This window comes from Anguilla anguilla, chromosome 9 (genome assembly GCF_013347855.1).
Source record: "Anguilla anguilla isolate fAngAng1 chromosome 9, fAngAng1.pri, whole genome shotgun sequence".
NCBI classification, from domain to species: Eukaryota; Metazoa; Chordata; class Actinopteri; order Anguilliformes; family Anguillidae; genus Anguilla; species Anguilla anguilla.
The window spans coordinates 32,528,887-32,550,207 of NC_049209.1; the positions used below are offsets into that span (position 1 = coordinate 32,528,887).

At 41.6% G+C, this 21,321-nt stretch overlaps 1 protein-coding gene across 3 annotated transcripts in view; it reads left to right on the plus strand.

Moving 5' to 3' along the window:
* LOC118235731 (calcium/calmodulin-dependent protein kinase type II subunit alpha-like) overlaps positions 1–21,321 on the plus strand; it is an 85,447-nt gene that overhangs the window by 30,480 nt on the left and 33,646 nt on the right. For all 3 annotated transcript variants that reach the window (XM_035433446.1, XM_035433445.1, XM_035433447.1), the window contains exons 3-7: positions 4,449–4,508; positions 13,622–13,676; positions 16,351–16,416; positions 17,939–18,011; positions 19,134–19,236. In XM_035433446.1, the coding sequence (XP_035289337.1) occupies positions 4,449–4,508; positions 13,622–13,676; positions 16,351–16,416; positions 17,939–18,011; positions 19,134–19,236 (357 nt within the window). The remainder of the gene's footprint in view (positions 1–4,448; positions 4,509–13,621; positions 13,677–16,350; positions 16,417–17,938; positions 18,012–19,133; positions 19,237–21,321) is intronic.

Genomic DNA, 21,321 nt, shown 5'->3' on the forward strand with positions numbered 1-21,321 from the left:
AAAAATCTTTTTTGCCCTATCCATATATCTGAAAATTCTATTTCTAGTGTGTTCTGTGGAGTTGCCTAGCAACACATTTTAATGTCTGCCACTTAGAGCTTTGCTTATATATCGTTCATTCAGTGCAGTGCTTGCAATGAGGAGGGAAAAGATATGTTGCATTTAGACTGATCACGTGGCAGCTGATCGACTGGGAAGGGATGTATTCTGTATCTACAGGTGCCCTTTAGCCAGAATGACATGGATGATGCAAGCTGTTCCTTTCTGACTTTATTTTATTTTTTTAAATCTCTGCTGGCATGAGAATCCAAATCCAAAGCCCTGAGGGGCTGCCAGCAGCATGGCATTGTGGGAAAGGAACAGGACACATAATGAGAAGGTTGCTGGTTTAAATCCCAGTTGTGGCACATCCAAATATCAAATATTTTGATAAAAAATCAGCTGTATGAATTCCCAAAATAAAAAATACAATCAATGGACGTTTACCTGAATAATGTATAATAAAGTATTTAAAATAATACTATTGCTACTATGAATAATAATAATAATAATAATAATAATAATAATAATAATAAGTGGGTGTAGATTGAGTGGTGGAGAAGCATCCTATCTGCAGATCTGGATTGCTTCATTAATATTGCAGAGAGTTTGCTCTAGTTGGCATAGGGAAGCCAATTTAATTGTCAAAACTGGCTTTGTTAGCCTGTTTACTGACTTGTCCACACACTTTCATTAGCGAAGAGTCCCCTGCAGGGACCTGACCCCATTGCCCCCAGCTGCTCCCCCATCCCCTTCTCTGTTTTATCATTTCACTGTCACTTTGCCTGTTGCCGTTTATTTACAGTGAGCACCATAATTCATTGGACAGTGACACATTTTTTGTTATTTTGGTTCTGTACTCTAGCACTTTGAGTTTGAAAGGATACAATGACAATGAGGTTGAAGTGCAGACTGTCAGACTGTTTAATTTGAGGGTATTTTCATCCATATCCCATGAACCATTTCGAAATGACAGCACCTTTTGTACATGGTCCCCCCATTTTAAGGTACTACAAGTATTTGTTGAATTGGCTTTACAGATGTGTTTCATTAGGTAGGTGTATTCATTTGTGTCGTTAGTGAATGCAGAAGAGAGCTGTTGATGTCTGGGTCTTGATTCTAGACTTTGCAATTGCCTTTGGAGATTGTTGTTGGGGTGTGGCAACATGAGGAAGACAGCAGTGTCGATGCAAATTAAGCTGGCCGTCATAAGGCTCAGGCATGAAAATTAATCAATCAGGAACATTGCAAAAACCCTGGGCATGCCCAAGTCAACAGTTTGGTTCATCATTAACAATAAAAAAAAACAACTGGTGAACTCAATTATGTCAAAAGACCCGGTAGGCTGAGGAAGACCACTGTAGTGGATGACTGGAGAATACTCTCTATGGTGAAGAAAACCCCCCTGACAACAGCCCAACAGATCAAAAACACTCTCCTGGATGCAGGTGTAGATGTGTCAAAGTCTATCATACGTAGAAGACTACACCAGCGGGACTACAGAGGGTACACTACAAGATGCATACCACTGATAAGCCTGAAGAACAGAAAGGCGAGATTACAGTTTGCTAAAAAGCACCTGAAAGAGCCCCAAGAGCTCTGGAACAAAGTCTTGTGGACAGATGACGCAAAGATTAACATGTACCAGAGTGATGGAAAAAGGAAAGTGTGGAGAAAAAAAGGAAATGCCCATGATCCAAAGCATACCACCTCATCCGTGAAACATGGTGGAGGGGGTGTTATGGCTTGGGCCTGTATGGCTGCCAGTGGAACTTGTCTTCATCATTGATGTGACTGCAGACAGAAGTAGAACAATGAATTCTGAAGTCTACAGAAATATTTTATCTGCTCAGATAAAACCAAATGCCTCCAAACTCATTGGACGGCACTTCATCGTGCAACAAGACAATGACCTGAAATATACTGCTAGAGCAACGAAGGGGTTTTTGATGGCCAAAAAGTGGAAAATCCTTGACTGGCCGGGTCAATCACTGAATCTGAATCCAATTGAACATGCATTTTACATGTTGAAGAGGAGACTGAAGGCAAAAAGTCCCTGAAACAAGCAGGAACTGAAGATGGCTGCAGTACAGGCCTGGCAGTGCATCACCAGGGAAGATACCCAGCATCTGGTGATGTCTATGCACCAGGGAAGATACCCAGCATCTGGTGATGTCTATGCATCACAGAGTTCAAGCAGTCATTGCATGCAAAGGATATGCGACCAAACATTAAAAATTATTACTTTATTCTACATTATGTTAAACTGTCCAATATTTCTTGATGCCCGAAAATGGGGGGGACTATGTACAAAAGGTTCTATAATTTCTAAACGATTCATCCGATATGTAAATTAAAGCTGACAGTCTGCACTCCAACCTCATTGTCATTGTATCCTTTCAAACTCAAAGTGCTAGAGTACAGAAACAAAATAACAAACAATGTGTCACTGTCAAATGAATTATGGTGCTCACTGTATTTATTTTGTTCTTGATGAATGTGATAATAACTGCATTTTGATTTATGGATGAACATGAAACGAGCCTCGGATAGATGGGGTAAGGACCGGCGGTTAGATGTAAGCAGCTAGCCGCGGCGGCTTGTTACGGCTTCAGCCACGGGGCGGTGGCTGTTCGCACCGCTCAGGTTGTGATGAGACACCCGGGGAGATTAAGCGCGGTGTTCCGGCGCACCCCCTCGAGCCCATCGGCGCTCACGGATCTTTGATCAGGCTCAAACCCCGCCTCTGATCTGCGCCGGATTAGCTAGCGCTGCCATTTGCATTTTCCCCGCCCACCGGGCCCTGGCAGAACCTTCCAGAGAACAGCTGAGGAATTCCTGCCACACACAGCGTTTCTGGGGGGTTTTTTCTGCACACATGCCAACGGTATGCTTGACCAAGCCAAGTCACGTTTTTCACTGCAGACAAAAATTACAGGGCACCAGTAAATAAATTTAAATTACGAAAATAATGTTAATGTTAGATGAGATTGTTGAGCTTCCATTTGGGTCTGTTCAATCAGTTGGAGCCAACTTATCTGAAAATGCTCATAAATGAATCACTAACAGCGTGAGTGTAAATAACATTATGCCATGTGATGATGTGATCTTATTGCATCCCCCATCTGAGTAATCTACCTCAAAGGGGGATCAAGAATTTCCTCCTGTCATGGGCCACCAGGTAATGCATTTTTCATTAAGAATGTTGAAGTGTTAATAATTTAGGAGAAACCTAGCAACACCTTTAATTTAGGTTTGTTGAATCAGCAGAGCCCACTTATTAGAATAAAGAGGCAACACAATTTTGTAACACTAAATATTTATTACAAGTACTAATGACAAAGAGATGAGTTATGGGAGGAAGATAAGGTTATGCTCTGACACAACAATTATCTTGTACTCTCACGTCATTGATGATTAGAGGTTGTAATACTCAGTCTGTCGATGGCTGAGGATTGTTTTGAGGGTGCCGCTGGCGTGTGATGGAGTGGCAACCCTTCTCCTGTGTGACTCTCCCAAGAGTCTCTGTTCTCGTACTCCTCTCCAATCTTCCTGCTTCCAGTATGTTTGGACTGACATCCAACTGGCCAAATCAGTGCTGGTTGGCTCAATGTGAATATAAAGTCCCTCCCACAATCAGCTATTTTACAGTTCTGCCATCATGTAGGGTAGTCTGTGTCTCATAAGGCTGGTTACCCTTCTGTCCCACCTTTAGAGGGTGAACCATTGCATTCAAGGTGTAAAAAATACTTCACCCCCAACAACGCCCCCATCCACTGACAGCAGTCCCGTTGTTAAAAGGAGAGAAATGTGAAAATAAATTTTTTTTACGTCTCAACAATGAACACAATGCGCTTACGTTACAGCTGAGTGTTGATGGGTTCGCACTTGTGTCTTGTAGTAAGAGCTGTTAAGCATGTGTGTGTTTTATTTGGGTAAGGTGCAAGACATAGGAGCATGTGATGCTTGTGAAGAAAGCATTATGTCATGCCCAAACACAGAGATAGGCACTCAGCCCAGATAAGGTAGGAAATGTGCATCATGTCAGGGTATTCACACCAGGAGAGAAGACCAGTGAGTTGGGGGTCGCTGCCACGCAAGCTCATGTTGTGTTTCAGTGACCTTCCTGCCTGCTAAGGTGACATACAATAAACTTTCCTTTTTTTGTTATTGTGAGTTCCTACATTGTCCTGGGTTTGACTCCATGGAAAAAACCTGTGGTGCCTAACAGTATCTTAATTGAGTATTTATCATCAATTTAATATACATTGTAAACATAACTCTGGGTCGCTTTAAGCATGAGAATGGGCCATTTGTTAATTACTCTTTGACCTCCAACCTACCCAAAAATCAGGAAGCTTGCGTTGTATAAGGGAAAAAAATCAGGAAACGTGTTTCTTTGCTTTCAGATCACCAGAAGCTGGACAGAGAGGCCAGGATCTGCAGGCTGCTGAAGCACCCCAACATCGGTGAGTCTTATTGGCCCGCTTGTGCACCTCACCACAAGCACCAGCCTGATTGGTCCAGCAATAAAAATGCCAACACTTAGTTTTGCAAAGGTAATATTTTAAAAAAAAACAGTCACAACAGAGTAGCGTAGTATGAACCCCCATTCAAATCTTTAGTAGTAAATTTGATATTGCTGTTAATGGAGGAGCTGTGCTGTTAGGCATGTCATAGTCTGATCTTGGGTAGGTGGGAAGGTGGCAGGCTTTTCTTAGCTCCTCACATGTTAAATAATGCAGCCCTGTTCACCATCACAGACATGAACGGCTGCATTATTCATCCAAGGTTATTTTCAACCTTCTTTTCTAGTGGAAAGAAAGAGAGAAAAGAGAGCGAAGGAGGGAGAGTAGTTTTAGGCAAGTTAATGTAACACTCTTCATTTACTGTTTATTTATATTAATAACCGTCATTTCTTGCAAACTCCTTTCTAGGTAACAAAACTAGTTTGAATTCTTGAAATAGATAGATAGATGTATTGTGGATCATACTGGTTACCTGGTGTTCATGTGGTTTCCATGTTTCTGTGTCTTACATGTGTTGCTGTGGCAATATGCCTGTAGTTGTCCTGCCAATGAAGCAAATTTGAAATTGAAAAAATTGTGAGAGAGAGAGAGAGAGAGACAGAGATAGAGAGAGAGAGAGAGAGAGAGAGAGAGAGAGAGAGAGAGAGAGAGAGAGAGAGAGAGAGAGAGAGAGAAAGAGAGGGAGCTTTGATTTGTTTATCATCCCATTTAAGCAGGCAGGATTTGTTCTCGGTGACGGGAGGTGCCGATCGAGGCTAAAATGCACCCACATGTATCCAGAAGCTGCTACCGATGTGTTATATGACTTGGCTCTGATGTACATTTCACTGCCTGAGAAGCTAGGAGAGGGTTGCCAGATCTGTCTCTCCCTGATCAGGAACAGACATCCCAGGCTTCTCTTCGAGGGACCGAGGGCAGTTGAGGGTCATATGAAGGGTCTCAGCTGTGTCCGTAAATTAGACTTAAATTTTTGTGATTGTTGTTTTCACGAGAAACGACCACATTGTGAAGAAAAAAAACTTATCTGTAGTGTGAAGTCAGACAGTCAAATTTTAGACACTAGTAAGAAAGTCAGTCAGCTCACACTTAGAGGAAAGAAGAAAACCGTTTCTCAGAAATCATTCCAGGGTATCTCATGAACAGTCTCGGTTTAGATCTATGGACTATGTCATAAAATTTGTGAAACGTTGAGCTACTGAATCTATTGGGTGACTACTGACTGCTCTATGAATGGGCACATAGTCTTCTTGAAAGAACCCTGACTACAGGAAAGAAATGCTTTATCATGAGCTAAAGATGACCATTCAGCACTATTCAATAGCAGTTCATATCACTATTTCCATCTTTGGGTATGAGTACCACAACCACGGCAGAAACTATGGCTGAGCAATCAGAACCCTTCACTGTTAAAATATCCCCCCATTAAAATTTCAAACAATTTTACTCAACTGTGTATCTGCAAATTATATTTTTGCATCCTTTTTTTGAAGAAGTAACATATTGCATTCATTTCTACATGTTCCTGATGTTTTTAATCAAATTACATTTTCTCCACATTCATTTATTTCTGCTCCCATGCCCTTCCAACACAATACCATAAAATTACACCTGTCACACTGACAAATCACTAAGCGCGGAAAAACACAGCCTGTAGAATGAATGGAAAGGTTTCCACAGGGGAGGAAATTGCAATACCAACCACAGTGAATGACAATGGCGATGGCAAAAAAAAGACTGTGAGAAGACATTTAACAATGCCAGGATGACATTGCCCACGCCACCGGCACAGAGGCAGATCAGTAGATATTCTCACCAAAATGAGGGGGAGGGTTGGGGAGGTGAAGGGGAGGTCGAGATTGAAAGACAGAGGGCTGATGAAAAGGTAGAGGAGGGGGAGAACGATGGAATGGTGAAGTAAAGAGATGGGAAGGGAGTTGGGGGAGTGCAGGAAAGAGAGGCAAGTGTAGTCATGAAGAGGTGGACATTCAAAGAAGGATGAGTGAAAGAGTGGTGGAGATGTGAAGGAGGTAGAAGAGTACAGGAGAGATAGAAAGATAAAGAAAAGGCGGAATTGAGGAGGAGAGGTGGAGTGGGGGATGGGTAGGAAATGCATTTTTACTTAACAGTAATGGAGATACTGACTTACAGACTGACAGATGGGTAATAAACTTTCAGTTGCAGACACCATTTCTCCACAGTTCACACCAGGGCTGCCCAACCCTGCTCCTGGAGATTTACCGTCCTGTAGGTTTCCATCTCAACCCTAATTTGGCACACCTGATTCAACTAATTAGCAGCTCAAAGAGATCTCTAGCTGTTGAATGAGGTGTGAGGTGTGCTGGGGTTGGAGTGAAAACCTACATGACAATAGATGTCCAAAAACAGGGCTCAACCACCCTGCTCCACAGTATCAAACTCCATTTTATCACTGATGCAAAAAGAGAATTATTAAGAGAAAATGAGTCACAGCTTACTTTGATTAAACGTTAGGCAAAAGGATATGCCTCAGTACCATTTCTAATGAATAAAATGAGGGAAAGTAAACGCTGTTGGATATAAAGAAGTTCAATAACAAAATGAATCAGTTCACAGAAGGCAAAGCTAGCGATAGCAAGGAGAATATCAATAACAAAACTGATGTATTAAAAATTTTGATAAATGTTCTGCGGCAGAGATGGGCAACGAGGGCAGTATCTGTTTCTGGTTTTAATACCAGCTTCTGTTTACTTAATTAGCCCTAACATTTACGCCATCTGACATTTTAGCTATATTTATTAATGTAGCACATGAATGACAGCCAAATATTGTTTTAGTGTCCCAATGAAGCGTGTTACTATGATCTAATATATGAGTGAACCAGTTTTGGTGTAAACAGCCAATTAGCTCATTTAGGTAATTGGTGGAAACAAATACTTGCATACACAACAGCCCACCAGGACCAGAATTTCCAACCCCTGTTCTGAAGAAGTCTTGATAGTGGTTTGATTATATGATCTTAAACTGGCAATAGCTATGAAATGAGAGTTGGTAATTAAATGGTAAAGGATACTGTACGCATATGATTCCAATCGAAGAGATTTATTTTTATATGATCCCATAATTTTCACAGGGACGAATACTGAAGACTTATGAAAGTTGTCCTTTCCTGACACGTTCATTCCTTTGCGTTTCTACCATATGTTGTCGGATGTATTTATTTACTTTTCATGATTTTTTAAATGGCTTGTAATATGAACAATATGATGTAAAGTTGCTTTCCAAATGAGTTCTCTCCTTAGATCAGAAGTTCTGTCAGTCAACATACTCTGCACAGGAAGGGGAATTATAATCAGTCCAGGCTTCTGGATGAGTGCTTCATCTAATTATCTATCAGTGAAAAGAGCCTAATTATTTTAACTAGTGAGAGTAGACACATGGGATGCTTATACTTGAAACTGATGCAGCCAGTATGTGGGAACTGTATTGGGAGTTCCTCCTCCAGATCTCAGATGAAAAGAAGGGAATCATTACATATAAAATATAATTTTGTATATTTTTGGATAAACATTACTCAGTAAAAGAAATAAAATCAAATGTATTTGTATATTGCATTTTACAAACATTTGTCACAAATATGCATTATGATGGACCCTGGCCTAAGCCCCCAGAAGAAGAAGTCTAAGGTGATGGTGGCAGGAAGACATTCCCGAGGACAGATCAAAATAAATCTTACTAGGAACCAGTCACCTGGGAGGGGGGAAGTGTGAGTCATGACTGCTAAATCTTTGAATGGCGTTTGGGCGATGATAACCGTAAATGTCAGACGTGCAACTCTCCCATGCAATAAATGTGCGGCTCAGCCGATGAAGCGCAGTGTAAAGAGAAGTGGCATCTGGCTGAATGGCTTCCAGCAAAAGGTGAATGTGTAAACATGCGCCCTGCTGAATTGACGGAGGACATAGGAAATAAAAAACAAAAATGCTGAATTTGAAATAGATAGATAGGTACAGACAAATTTAGGCTAAACTCCCTTGTCTCCACCCTGGGGACTCTAGTAGTTTAATTACACTAAACATTATTGTGCACATATACTTTCCCATGGTGCAACAATGTCTGTATTTTGTACTCAGAACACACTTGGATGCCATTTTCTATTTCCCCTTCCTCCCTCTAATATTACTGTCCAGCATGTCAAGTTTCAGTCTGAAATCATCAGCTGCAGCTCTAGACCCCCTTTAGTTCCAGTTACACAAATAGCGAAGAACAGCCTTAGTTCGAGTAATGCCATCATCAGCCGCTAAAATATGCATTAGTTCCAGTAAAATCATCATCAGGCACTCACAGCAGCATTAGCGCTGATAACATCACCAGCAGCTGCTCGGAAATGTCCTCAGTACCAGCAATATCATCAGCGGGTTTGGTGGAGAGCATCTTGAGGGATCTGTGCTCTACAAACCTCATTGTCAGTCAACAGAGTTTCATATATGCTGTGCTGCATATTACACAGTATATTTTTACCCCAATGCCCCTTTAAGTCAAAACAACAGAAGGCTGTGAATGAGCTGTATAAATCAGGCAGTTCAAACCCAGATAGCAGGCCCACTTTTACCTCTTCAGTTGGCCCACGTACTGCCATGGAATGACGGCGATGAACCCATCAGAATCTGGCTGCCAGAAAGCAGCAATGACTCAACTTTGATGAGACCCATGTGGCTCAGGTGTGATATGTACTTGGGCAATGTTTGGCCGGGAATGCAAATTCTGTGATAGACCGAGCATCCAAACCCAGAATCAAAGTGCCGTGGTTGGTTTCATTTGGACCACTTTTGGCCCATAATACACTTGCCGTTGCCATAACGGACCCTTAAGGGCCATAGTTGGCCTGGACTCGGTCTGCTTTTTTGGAATGCTCTCATAACTGCTGCAAGTTACACATCATACAATTTTCTCCTCACATACTGCATTGTATTAAGGGCTATTTCTTCTCAGAAGTTCTCATGCCAAGGCCAGGTCTTGTTAAAATTGCACAGATTGGAAATATAATTTCATTGACTTTGCTGAGCTGAAAGCAGGGGGATTTAATGAATCTGGTAATGAAAGATTATGGATTTTTTAATCACACTACAGCCTCCCTCAATATGCACTCTGATTAACAGTTGAAACCGTTGCACACTGGTTTGTTAGTGCTCTATAACTGTTGTCGGTTGTGTAGGGGTTTTATACACTGAAAGACATAAGAAGAATTGTACTTTCTCACTATAAATGCTACTAAAAGATTAGTTCATTAAGATCCAAGTAGATCATTGTCAGGCCAATGATACACTTAGACTGACACATTGTCACAGTTAAAAGTTTGCTTTGCTTTTCTTGTTTTGTTTCTACCCAGCACCTAACAAAGAGCCATATGTGTATGTTTTAATTAAGCTAATACTCTCAAACACGCACATAAAAAACATTTTTATGATAGGTCCTGCTGTTCAGGGTGAGATCTTTTAATTTGTGATTAAAGAGTGATTACACATGCACACACACACACACACACACACCATGGCCATATAAATATTTGTGAGTTATCTGTTTTTACTGAGAGCTGAAGATCTCCTTTCTTACCACCTTTGACTGTGTTCCCAGTGTGTCTACATACTGCATCTCCATGTTCTATGCAGTTCAGATTATTCAATGACCAAACACTACCCAGATATCCGTATTCCTTTAAAAGTCCAAGGACTATGCCAGATTTATAGAAATTTGTTCTTAAGATTAACTTACATATAAATGTCCATTCTTTTTTTGCAAATACATTTTTGAAGGTTGTGTTATTATCGCTGAACTTGCCAAACTCCTGTTAATAAGGAACAATTCCAAAACTTTGTGAGTCAAAACCAATGACTAATATGTGTTGAGTCTATGCCTATAACTGGTTGGGGGAAAAAAAATCAATTCGTGAAGTCCTTTCCTACAAAAATAAAATTTCTGAATTGTAAAAAAAAATCAGCTCTGCGTTATGCAGGCTTGAGTGAGAGAATTTATTTATTCCTGGTTTAAGTTTAAATTAACCTTAATTTGATTAGTATAACTACCTCGTTGGGCCTTAATGTTGCAGTCAAAGTAAAACCCTAGTTCAGTTATGGCAATTTCATGACCAGCAGTGTTTAATTGTTTATAAATATGTGAAGGAGGTTTGAGTGATAACCTTCTATGTTCTTGAGTTTGAATATTTTCCTCACTTCATATTCTGATATGATATGTGAAGACTTTTTATTTATTTGAGCAATCCTCCTTTTTTGTGTCTCTTAATTACTGCGATACCACTGACACCTGCATGCTAGGATTAGTGCGGCTGATGCACGCATGCTTCTTCAGTGCTTTCTCTCTTGAATTTACATGCTGTAACCCACAGCGGAGAGAGAGCTGAGCCCTGATTGGAGGAGAAGCATATCTTTTCCTAATGACGACTGTGGGGCACTTGGGAAGAACTTGGGAAACTTAAGACTTAAAGACAAGCTTGACTAAGCCACGGCAGATTTGTTTTCTAGATTGGTGACTGCAAATGTATTAAAAATTCATGGGTACCACATGGTGAATCCTTCTGACTTCTTAAATAAGTTCTATATTAATGTACTCAAACATGTACTGCATAATTATTATACATACATTATTCCCCACTGGAAGTGGATTCGTCATATCAGGATTCCAAACCTATATGTATGCACATACTGTATAGTACAGTATGTAAGCCACTCTGGATAACAGCGTTTCCTAAACGTATATATGTAAAGGCGAATTCCACGATTAATCGACATGGCATGACATGACAACCTACCCAGACGTATATCCTGCTTGTTAAACAGCCTACACCTCCAGTATCTGCCTTTTAAGAAATACTGACTCCCACCAACCAGACTATGAAATAATGATTAACCCTTTTAGTCAGTACTTGCTAACATTTTTAGCTAGCACCTCTGTGGTGGGCTTTGTATGAAGCTTAAAAATGGTCTAAACATTAAAAATGCACTTGTTAATGATTAATAATGCACTATTAATTTATTCAGCACTTTGCAGCTGTGATTTTCCATATCATGTCGACAAATTGCATTACATTGTATATATGCAAAACAGATACCATTTTTCAGGCTGTGTATGTTTTTTCCACATTATCTAGTATTTCTCTGGCTGAATATTTACTAAAGCAGTTCATATTAAGTGCTTTGCTGAAAGGTACAATGACAGAACAGTGGGATATGAATGTAATGCATATTATTATTAGCAGTATTAGTATTATTATTGTTGTTCTCAGTGTGGTAAGACATAACGCTGGTGGAGAGGTTAAAACCAAAGGAAATGGAGATGGGTAATGCTCATAAGCGATAATGCAATGCTCAGATTGTTTAAAAAAAATTGTCTGTTTCTGGTTTATGTAATTCATAAGGCGTTGCTATGGACCGTTGTTGGCAGGTGAAGGAATCTAAAACTGCAGTCTTCCTCTTGTTCTTTCCATCCTCTGCACCCACACATAGCGGCACACGTGTGCTCTCGGAGTGAACACACACCCACACACACGCGCACGGAGCTCTGCAATGCTTCTCACACTGGGGAGGGGGTGGGGGTGGGGGAGGGGGAGGGGGGTAGGCAGAGTGGAGGGGGGTGGGGGGGGGAGTGGGTGGGCTGACTGAGTGAGTGCTCCACAGACACACAGATCTGTTCTCCCTCACTGAAAAAAGGGTGAGGTGACATAAACGCTGTGTACTTCATCCTTATTGGTCTTTGCAAGTTATTGGAATGAGTCCTCGTGTCTTAATGAGCCTTCATCCGTATTCCAGTTTTTACAGTACATCTAAAGAAAGAAACTTCTTTAATAAGACATTTTTTATTAAACAAATTGATTAAACAATTGGTAGACTAATTAATTAATTTCCCCAAAATATGTCCACTGAGTGTTGTTGTAGTTGAAATGGGCTTACTTATACAGCATGACTGTGACTTAGATTGGGTCTTTGGATCCAGTCGGGCCTGATTTGTCTCATTCAAGAAGTCCTAACCCTAAGTCACACTTCATGCCTATTTTTATTAATTCCAGTCATGTAGTCATTAAGTAAACAAACTAACATAGGCTGCCCTCCAACATTATTTGGACCTTTGATAAAGATGAACAAAGAATGCTGTTTAAACTAAACAACACATATAATAAGCTATATTGTATGCTCAAAAATGGGAAACCTGAAAGAACTTATTGTGTAAAAGTTATTTATACAACAATGAATGTGATGACATAGCTCAGGAGGTAAGAGCGGCTGACAGGCAGTCGAAGGGTTGCCGGTTCGATCCCCCGCCCTGGGCGTGTCGAAGTGTCCCTGTGCAAGACACCTAACCTATAATTGCTCCCAATGAGTTGATTGGTGCCTTGCATGGCAGCCTTTCACCGTTGGTGTGTGAGTATGTTTGTGAATGGGTGAATGAGAGGCATAAATTGTAAAGCTCTTTGGATAAAAGCACTATATAAATGCAGTCCATTTACCAATATATTGCCCAAATAAAATTGCATTACAGTTATTCACACCATGACAGTTAAAAAAAAAAAAATCAAACAAATATTAATCTGTGTTAACCATGGATGGAAGCAAGACAATGATCCCAAGCATATTAAGGTAATCAACCAAGTAATGATTAACTGACCACAGAATTATCACTTTGTAATGGGCATCTCAGTCTCCAGACTTAAACCCAGTTGAAAAGTTGCTGTTTGCAGTTGAAGAAGGCAGTCCACAGGCACATATCGAATGTTCGGAAGGATTTTCGGAAAAACAGTGTGTGGAGGAATGGTCAAAAACCTAAATGAATGTGTTCCCTAATCTCCTAAAACACTATAGATCACAGCCCCAACCCTGTTCCTGGAGATCCACCGTCTTGTATGTTTTCACTACAAACTTAACAAGGCACATCTTATTCTACTAATTACCTGCTGAACAAGATCTCTAGCTGTTGAATAAGGTGTGCTTTGTTAGGGTTGTTAGGAACTTCAGTCAGGATTAGAAGCATCTTCTCGAAACCCACAATCATTTTCTTCTGTTTTATAGTGCGTCTCCATGACAGTATCTCTGAGGAAGGGCACCACTACCTTATCTTCGATCTGTGAGTACTTTGATTACACCATTGTTGTGTATGTGTATATGTGTGTGTGAAAGTTGTTTGCCATTGGTTAAAACTGGATTGAATAAGAAACATCAATCCAGGTTGTTTTGTATGCAACAAACTGTGAATAGAGAGTCCTTTTTTAAAGAAAAAGATATATCTTGTTGAAATGTAGAAATGTTATGGAATGGCCTTCTCATAAAAGAAGATTTTTGCAGATTCTTTGCTTGTAGTCCTAAAGTTGCACAGTTGGACAACAGTTTTGTTTTAGCCCTGTACTATGACACTATTAACGAATCATGGTCTTCAATCCAGATGAATCAGTTGTCTTAGAGCTGGGTTACAACAAAAACCTGCACTTTTCAGATGAGATTCAGCACTCCTGCCCTACATAGATTAGGAACTATTGCTTCAGTAACAGTCTTCTACAACATCACTACTGCACAGAAGAGTAATTTGACCTTTATTCTGACATAATGTAAGGATCTTGCTGGCCAAGGAACTGTCCCTGCAAGCTACAAAAGGTAGCATGCGTGGGTATTTTGCTATTGGTATTACAGGGAGGTTGAGGGATATTGAGATAATATATAAATATTAAAACATTTAGTAATAGGCTCTAAAGTCCATTTAAGCTGATGTTATCTGGTGGTCTTGATTAAGGTACATATATAAGTAGATTTGGCTTGGCTTGAAAATGTGAGGAAGCCAAGAATCCATGTTTGCATCCACTGCCTGTTTTTGTAACACAAATACCCATGATTTGAAGTCATTGATTTTGCAGGGAATTTGTGTCACCTGTATAATGGCTTCAAAGCCCAGGTACGCTCTAGGCTGTCTGTGAAATGATGGCTTTCGATGGGCTGAGTGGCTCGGTTTCGCCTGTAGAGTTTCCCGTGCCCTTGGGTTCCGGTGGATGTGCCGTGTTCCGTGTGCCGTGAGGCAACATTACAGCTCTCCATCAGTGCAATTACACTGTGAAAACGGGAAGACAAAAACAGACCAGACCAAACAAAGCCAGATGGCCCTGTCGTGTCCTGACTCAACCGTCGCCGTTCTGTGGAATCCTCTGGCCATTGCGGGCCTCACGTGGTGCTAAATAACCTCTGATTGGGTAACTGCTGCGTGCAGGAACTGCAGAGAGAATGCTAATGGTGTAAACCTTTGTGTGATCAGGGGCCATTACTGCACCAAAGAGGAGGAACGGACTGATGCATACAGTAAAATCCTTCCATTTTTATTTAATTCAGACTTGTAACAAAGCCTAGAGATAGTCCTTGATGAGCCATTCTGATAGTGTTGGGTTTACAGTTCTGAAAGAGACTCAAATCATTTGATTAGTTTCCTAAAAGGGTTGTCCGTATAATGTGGCAGTTCTGCACTGAAAGTTTAAGATATCGGGGACAGAATTTTCTATAATTATTCTATAATTTTGTGAGTGATTATAATTATATAATTTTTTTTTGACTTGGCTATTGATTTGTATTGTATGAACAATTTAATAAAAGACCAAAACATGCTCCAATGAAGCACTATAACAAATTAACCTGTAATTTAACATTTCAGTATGCTTCTTACCAAATATGTATCTAATAATTTGGTATTTCACTGAAAAGTCAGTACCAGCCTAAAGAAATGAATCCCAAAATGGATTTTAAATATGGTTACATGGTTTCAAAATAACAAGCAATTTTTTTTTCCTACACTTTTTAATTGCACAAAGGAAACAGTCTTTAATTTAAAGGTTCCTTAGTTCCAGAGCATTTCATGCGGGTGCATTGGCGTTTGTATGCTTCCCTTACCATCTTTCTGTGGGCTTGCCAGCCTCTTGATGCCAGCTCTTGGCCAGGTCCTTTTGCGCCCACGTCTAAATTGCGGTGATTTGACGTCCCACGCAGCTGAGTCTACAGACGGAGTGTGGAGTTTGAAGTGGACAGGTGTGGGGACTTGGTAAAGCGATTTGAGGATACCCTCTGGGACCTGTTGTAGAGGGAAGGAACAGGAAGTCCCTCTCAAATCAGAACACTCTAAACCCACCCACTTCCTGTGAGGTCACTGATGTGGGCTGGTTAACCCACGTAACTCATAACTATGGAGTACGGATAAATTACACATACCGACATTCATAAGGTGGACATTTAAAAGAAATAAACATTGTATAGCAAGCTTTTCATGTTTCTGAAGTGCAGTTCTACGTGTAAAAACAATGGAAATATTCTCAGGTGTCAGTCACATAAGGGCAACCAAACAGGAAAAAGATGGTCTCATCCACAGGAAGCGGAATCCTCTTTTTCTGTCCACACGGGGTGAGATCTATAACCATCCCTTGGCGTACCTGCTCTTCTCTGAGTGTTTCACCTACTGGGGGGCACCTCCAGCTCTACATTTCCTTACAGTTAATTTCAGTGCAGTTCTGGATAGATGATGTGATGTGGCTCAGTATTCCATACTGGGAAAAAGTTTATTAACTTTTATAAAAATATATTGGTGCTCTGTTTTCACCAGCTCTGCTGCTCTTATATTTCCGGTCCAAAACTCAAACTTTCACTGGAATGTTTTTTTTTTGCTCACTTTAAATTTAAGAAGCTGGACCACTGCTTCTAATGTTCTAATGTCAAGCCAAGTGATGGACTGTTGAATGTAAACACCAGTTTTTTTTTTTTCTTCTGTTTTTCAGAGTTACGGGTGGAGAATTGTTTGAAGACATTGTTGCCAGGGAATATTATAGTGAGGCCGATGCCAGGTGAGATCTGCCTCTTTCCACACACGCACACACACACACACACACAGTCATGCACACATGCACACACACACAGGTGCATGTTGACACTCACACAAACACTCACAATCACATACAACACATGCTCAGACCTGCGTGCACGCCTGCGTGCACACACACAAACACATATGCAGACACACACAAACACACACGCATGCTCACACACACCTGCAAACACACTCAAACAAACACACACACACTCACACACATGCTCTTGCACACTCAAGCACACTCACACACTTACACATGCATTCTCGTGCTTCCACACCCTTAGCCCGACTCTCTTGCCCTCAAAGACCTACACAGGCTATCACAAACAAAACCTCAGCTTTCCCATTCGGAATTTCCCATCAGGCACTGCGGGAGGGCACCTCATTTGGCAGGAGCATCGGCCCTCTTGCCGTGCGAAACGGGGTTTAATCAAAAGGCAGACTTTTTTGCCACGCGTCGCGCCCTCCCAGAAGACAGTTTCTCCCGCAGCTCTGCCAGTCTCATTTCCTCCCCCCCCCCCGTCTCTGTGGGGGCACTGCCTCCTCGGTCAGTGCCAGGGAGGAGCAGACGATCGATTACGCATGGTCGATTCCCGTGGCTGTGGAATGCCAGCGTAGAGCAGGTAATGATCTGAATCTAAAGGGAAGAAGATGCTCCCTGGAGGTGACTGAGCAGCACTCAGATCAATGAACACGACTGAGGCTGAGTTTTCTTCCTAATCTCCTCACCCTTCCGAGCCCACTGCTCCCCTGGGACACTGACGGATGCGCAGAGCCTTCAGAGACTAGTGCTTGCCGGCCAGTTAGCTTCCTGGCAGTTGATTGCTTGACCCACAAACGTCAATCAAACAGATGAAAGCCAAAGTTATTGGCTCGCAGGGACCTCAGAACTGCAAACCATTCATCTCTCTAGCACTTGGATTTTTACGAGGGTGCTGTCTTTTCTAAATGCTCCAATTATATATATCAGAGGGTGGGGAATTAGCATGTGTAATGTTATTCATTTAATACGACATTATGCTGGCAATTTAGCAAATGAATTGCATTTGCACTATGCTGTAACCATATAGAAACCTGAATGTGATGAGTTTGTGCTATATAGAGTGATATATAGAGACAAGAATACATGTGCAGAATTCAGCAGTGTTACATAACGAATTGCCATAACAAAACCAGTTTGTGAACAGATTCCAAAGATAGCCAGCTTCTGAAAAGAAAATGTATTGTTCTGAAAGCAGAAAGAAAAAAGGATCAATGTCCTAAAAAGATTTCGATTACCGCTGGCTTGCTCACTGGTTGATAAATAACTACAAAATAAGAGTATGTCTATTTTAAAAAGAAACTGACAATAATGTAGATAAAGATCCCGATCAATAAATGACTCATATTCTTTGAATTGGGTGTATATTTGCCGTTAGGAACATTTCAAAGCAACTTCCATTCCCGAAGCGTTCGTATATAAATACACATGAAGTTTCTTTCTTGCTTGCTTGCAGCCACTGTATCCAGCAGATCCTGGAGGCTGTGCTTCATTGCCATCAGATGGGAGTTGTCCACCGAGATCTCAAGGTAAATTCTGCAGCCGGCACCAGCTGGAGGAAATACTTAAATGCAGAAACTGCTTCCTTGGGTGACGCCATTGCCGGCTGTCTGTTGCCTCACAAGCATTCTGTGAGGCAACAGACAGCACATTTGGCACTGGTATGATTGGTATCTTTTTTAAATTTTTTATACTGTTTTTACACACACACACGCACACACACGTGCATTTGCCCATGCCCACGTACACACGTGCGCACACACACACACAATCATTTACATGCTCATACATACATGTTTTACTGTTTCAATGTTTCATTCACATCATTTTGCACCTAGAGACAGGAGAGATAGGAAGTTAATAGTGTGGGTGGATTTCAAGGGGGGCAGTGAGCAGAATTGCAAGGGGGGGGGGGGGGTTCAGCAGTGTGGGAGGAGAGTGGGTGGAAGATGGCATTTGGATGTACTGCATTAATATTATTCAGTAAAGTATTCAAGATTACTGTTCATCTGAACCTGTACTCAACCAAAAAGCTCTCAGCTCTCAATATTGCCGTTTCCTGGAGTTACCTCTGTGCTTCTGTCATCTGACCTGTTTTCCAGTCTTCTATCTCTCCTTTTGTCAGAACATCTGCCGTTGTCTGTTTTTCTGTGCGGGGCTGTCTGTTCACTTCTGTGGATCTGAGTGTTTATTTTAAAGTCTGTCTGTCAGCCACACAGAGATGGGGCTGACAGACATGTCTGTCAGTCTCATTTCTGTGTGTCTGTCCTCCGTCCATACAACTTCCCCTCTGTGTGTGTCTGTCTCTCCTCTTGTTTGACATGCAGTGTTTGTCTCTGTTCTCTATCTGTATGTGTACCCATGCTTGTGCCTTTTACATTACATTACTGTCCTTTAGCAGACGTTTCTTGAGTGACTTACTCAACATCTTTACATAGCATTTACGTTGCATCTATTTATACAGCTGAATATATACTGAAGCAGTGCAGGTTAAGTACCTTGCTTAAGGGTACAACGGCAGTGTCTTACTTGGGAATCGAACCTGTGACCTTTTAGGTTACAAGACCACTTCCTCACCCGTTGTATTACACTGCCGCCCCTTTTATTTCCGTCTCTTTCTGATTGCCTGTACGTTTGTCTCCTGTCCGCAGCCCGAGAATCTCCTCCTGGCTTCCAAATCCAAGGGAGCCGCGGTGAAGCTGGCGGACTTCGGCCTGGCCATCGAGGTGGAGGGTGACCAGCAGGCGTGGTTCGGTAACAGCCGGCGCTAGCCAGCACCAACTGACCACAACACACATTGCGGCAGACCGCTCCAAAACTAACCGAAAGGGCCATAGATATGATTAAGCACCGGCGCCGTTCTTTAAATAACTACGTTGTTGTCAAAAAATGAAAACAAAATGGCGCTCATGAGAACTAGGCTTCTGCTTAAGGGCATCGAGGTGGAGGGTGACCCGCAGGTGTGGTTTGGTAACAACTGCCGCTAGCCAACACCAACTGACCACAACACACACGGCCGTCCGCTCCAAAACTAACTGAAGGACCGTAGCTATGATTAAGCACAGCCGCCGTTCTTTAAATAACTATGTTGAAACAAAAATGAAAACAAAATGGCAGTTATGAAAACTAGGCTACTGCTTAAAGCCCACTCAATGACAAATGCCCCCATCCAGAAACTCTAAAGAGCTTACATCATCCTCATAAGACGAAGAAGAATTAGACTGAGAATTGTTTGTGCGCATCTCTCGACAAGAAAAATGAATCACACATGACTCCTTGATTCCAATCAAGGGGATGCTTCTGTGAGATCATCTCCTTAGTCCTTAGGAGCTAGGAAGAGAGAATCAAATAAAAAAAAACAAAAAAAAAAAATGACCAAGACCAACAACAGCAAAAGTTAGCAAAAAAAAAAACCAACCGAGAACAATGGAGATGTTTAAACAAGGTCGGCAGCTTCTGAAAGGGGTGTAAGAACAGCTCTCTGGTGATGGTATGTTTTATTAATGAATTTAACTGTCAACAGATATACAAATGTCACCGCGGCTCCATCACCGCTCATTAGCTGAGAAGCCTGCTGCGTCCCACTGTCTCGCAGAAAAGCGGCTCCATTTTGCGCCTGTCTGCTGGACCACAAATTGTACCTTTAATTGCCGCTGCTGCCTGCAAAAGGTCACACAAAATCAGCGCTCCTTTTTTTAAACACGGCTGACACGACAAGTCACTCTGGTTGGAACCTTTCTCTAAACCAGGTGACATCTCTCTGCGCTGTTTTACTGGTGTGCTTCGATACGTTTCTTAAATAAATTGCACTCAGCATTGTTAAATTGCTTTACCTTTCTCTGAATGTGTCTCATCCACTTATCACTGAGTCCGTTGCTACATTGGAAACAATGATTTTATTTATTTTTTTGACAAGTAAATCTTTATTTCCCAAGAAGATTTTTGGCACCTCTATTTTCAGGCCTGGTCTTCTTATCGTTTATGAGATTAATGATCATATTGGTGGGAATCTTTCACCAGTTCTCTCTACAGAATCTTTTAAAATTCTTCAGATCCGCTGGTCTGTTGTGGACTGCCCTTTGCTATTGAAACCACAAAATTTAAGTCAATATATATTTCACCATAAGTATGATGTCATTTTCAACATATGCCTTTCTTCCAACACCAAACCCTCTGCTGGTGTGCACGGCCAAAATGCTCGATGTTGGTCTCTCCGACTGTAACACCGAGCTCTTTCTTTCTTTTCTTTATTTGACATCTCCAATTCCATCTGAATTTGGAGTGTCCAATTTGCAAACTATGCGCAAGCATGCTCATATATGCCCCCTGCAGCCAGCTTGGCAGAGTGAAAACAAGTCGTGTTTCTCCTCTGAAACATGTGGTGCCAGCCAGCTGCTTCTTTTCATACTGCAGCCACAAGCCATGTTCTCACAGAGCAGGGGAGGAGACCCAATCATATGCATTCTCAGAGAGGAGTGCCTATAGGTGCCCAGGATGCCAAGAGGGACTGCTCAAACAATTAGCAGTGCTGTCCCCACCAACTGAATGCCTTTGGTGACACAAAGACAATTGTGAACTGCCCCTGCAAGACTGTGAGCCACAGTTTGTGCTGGCACAGGCTGGAGTTTAATTAGTTTTCCATAGTTGAATGAGTTCTAATTCTGAACTTTGACTGGAACTGGGTGCTGTGGTTTAAGCTCAGCTGAATTATGACCTGCAGCAAGGAGCAAAAAACCTTTACCCAGAATCCTGGTGCCTCCAATCCCCCACCTCCCCCAAACTTGGCCGCAAATTGATCTCTCTGCCAGCCAATGATCCCAGGCATATCTCAAATTCAAC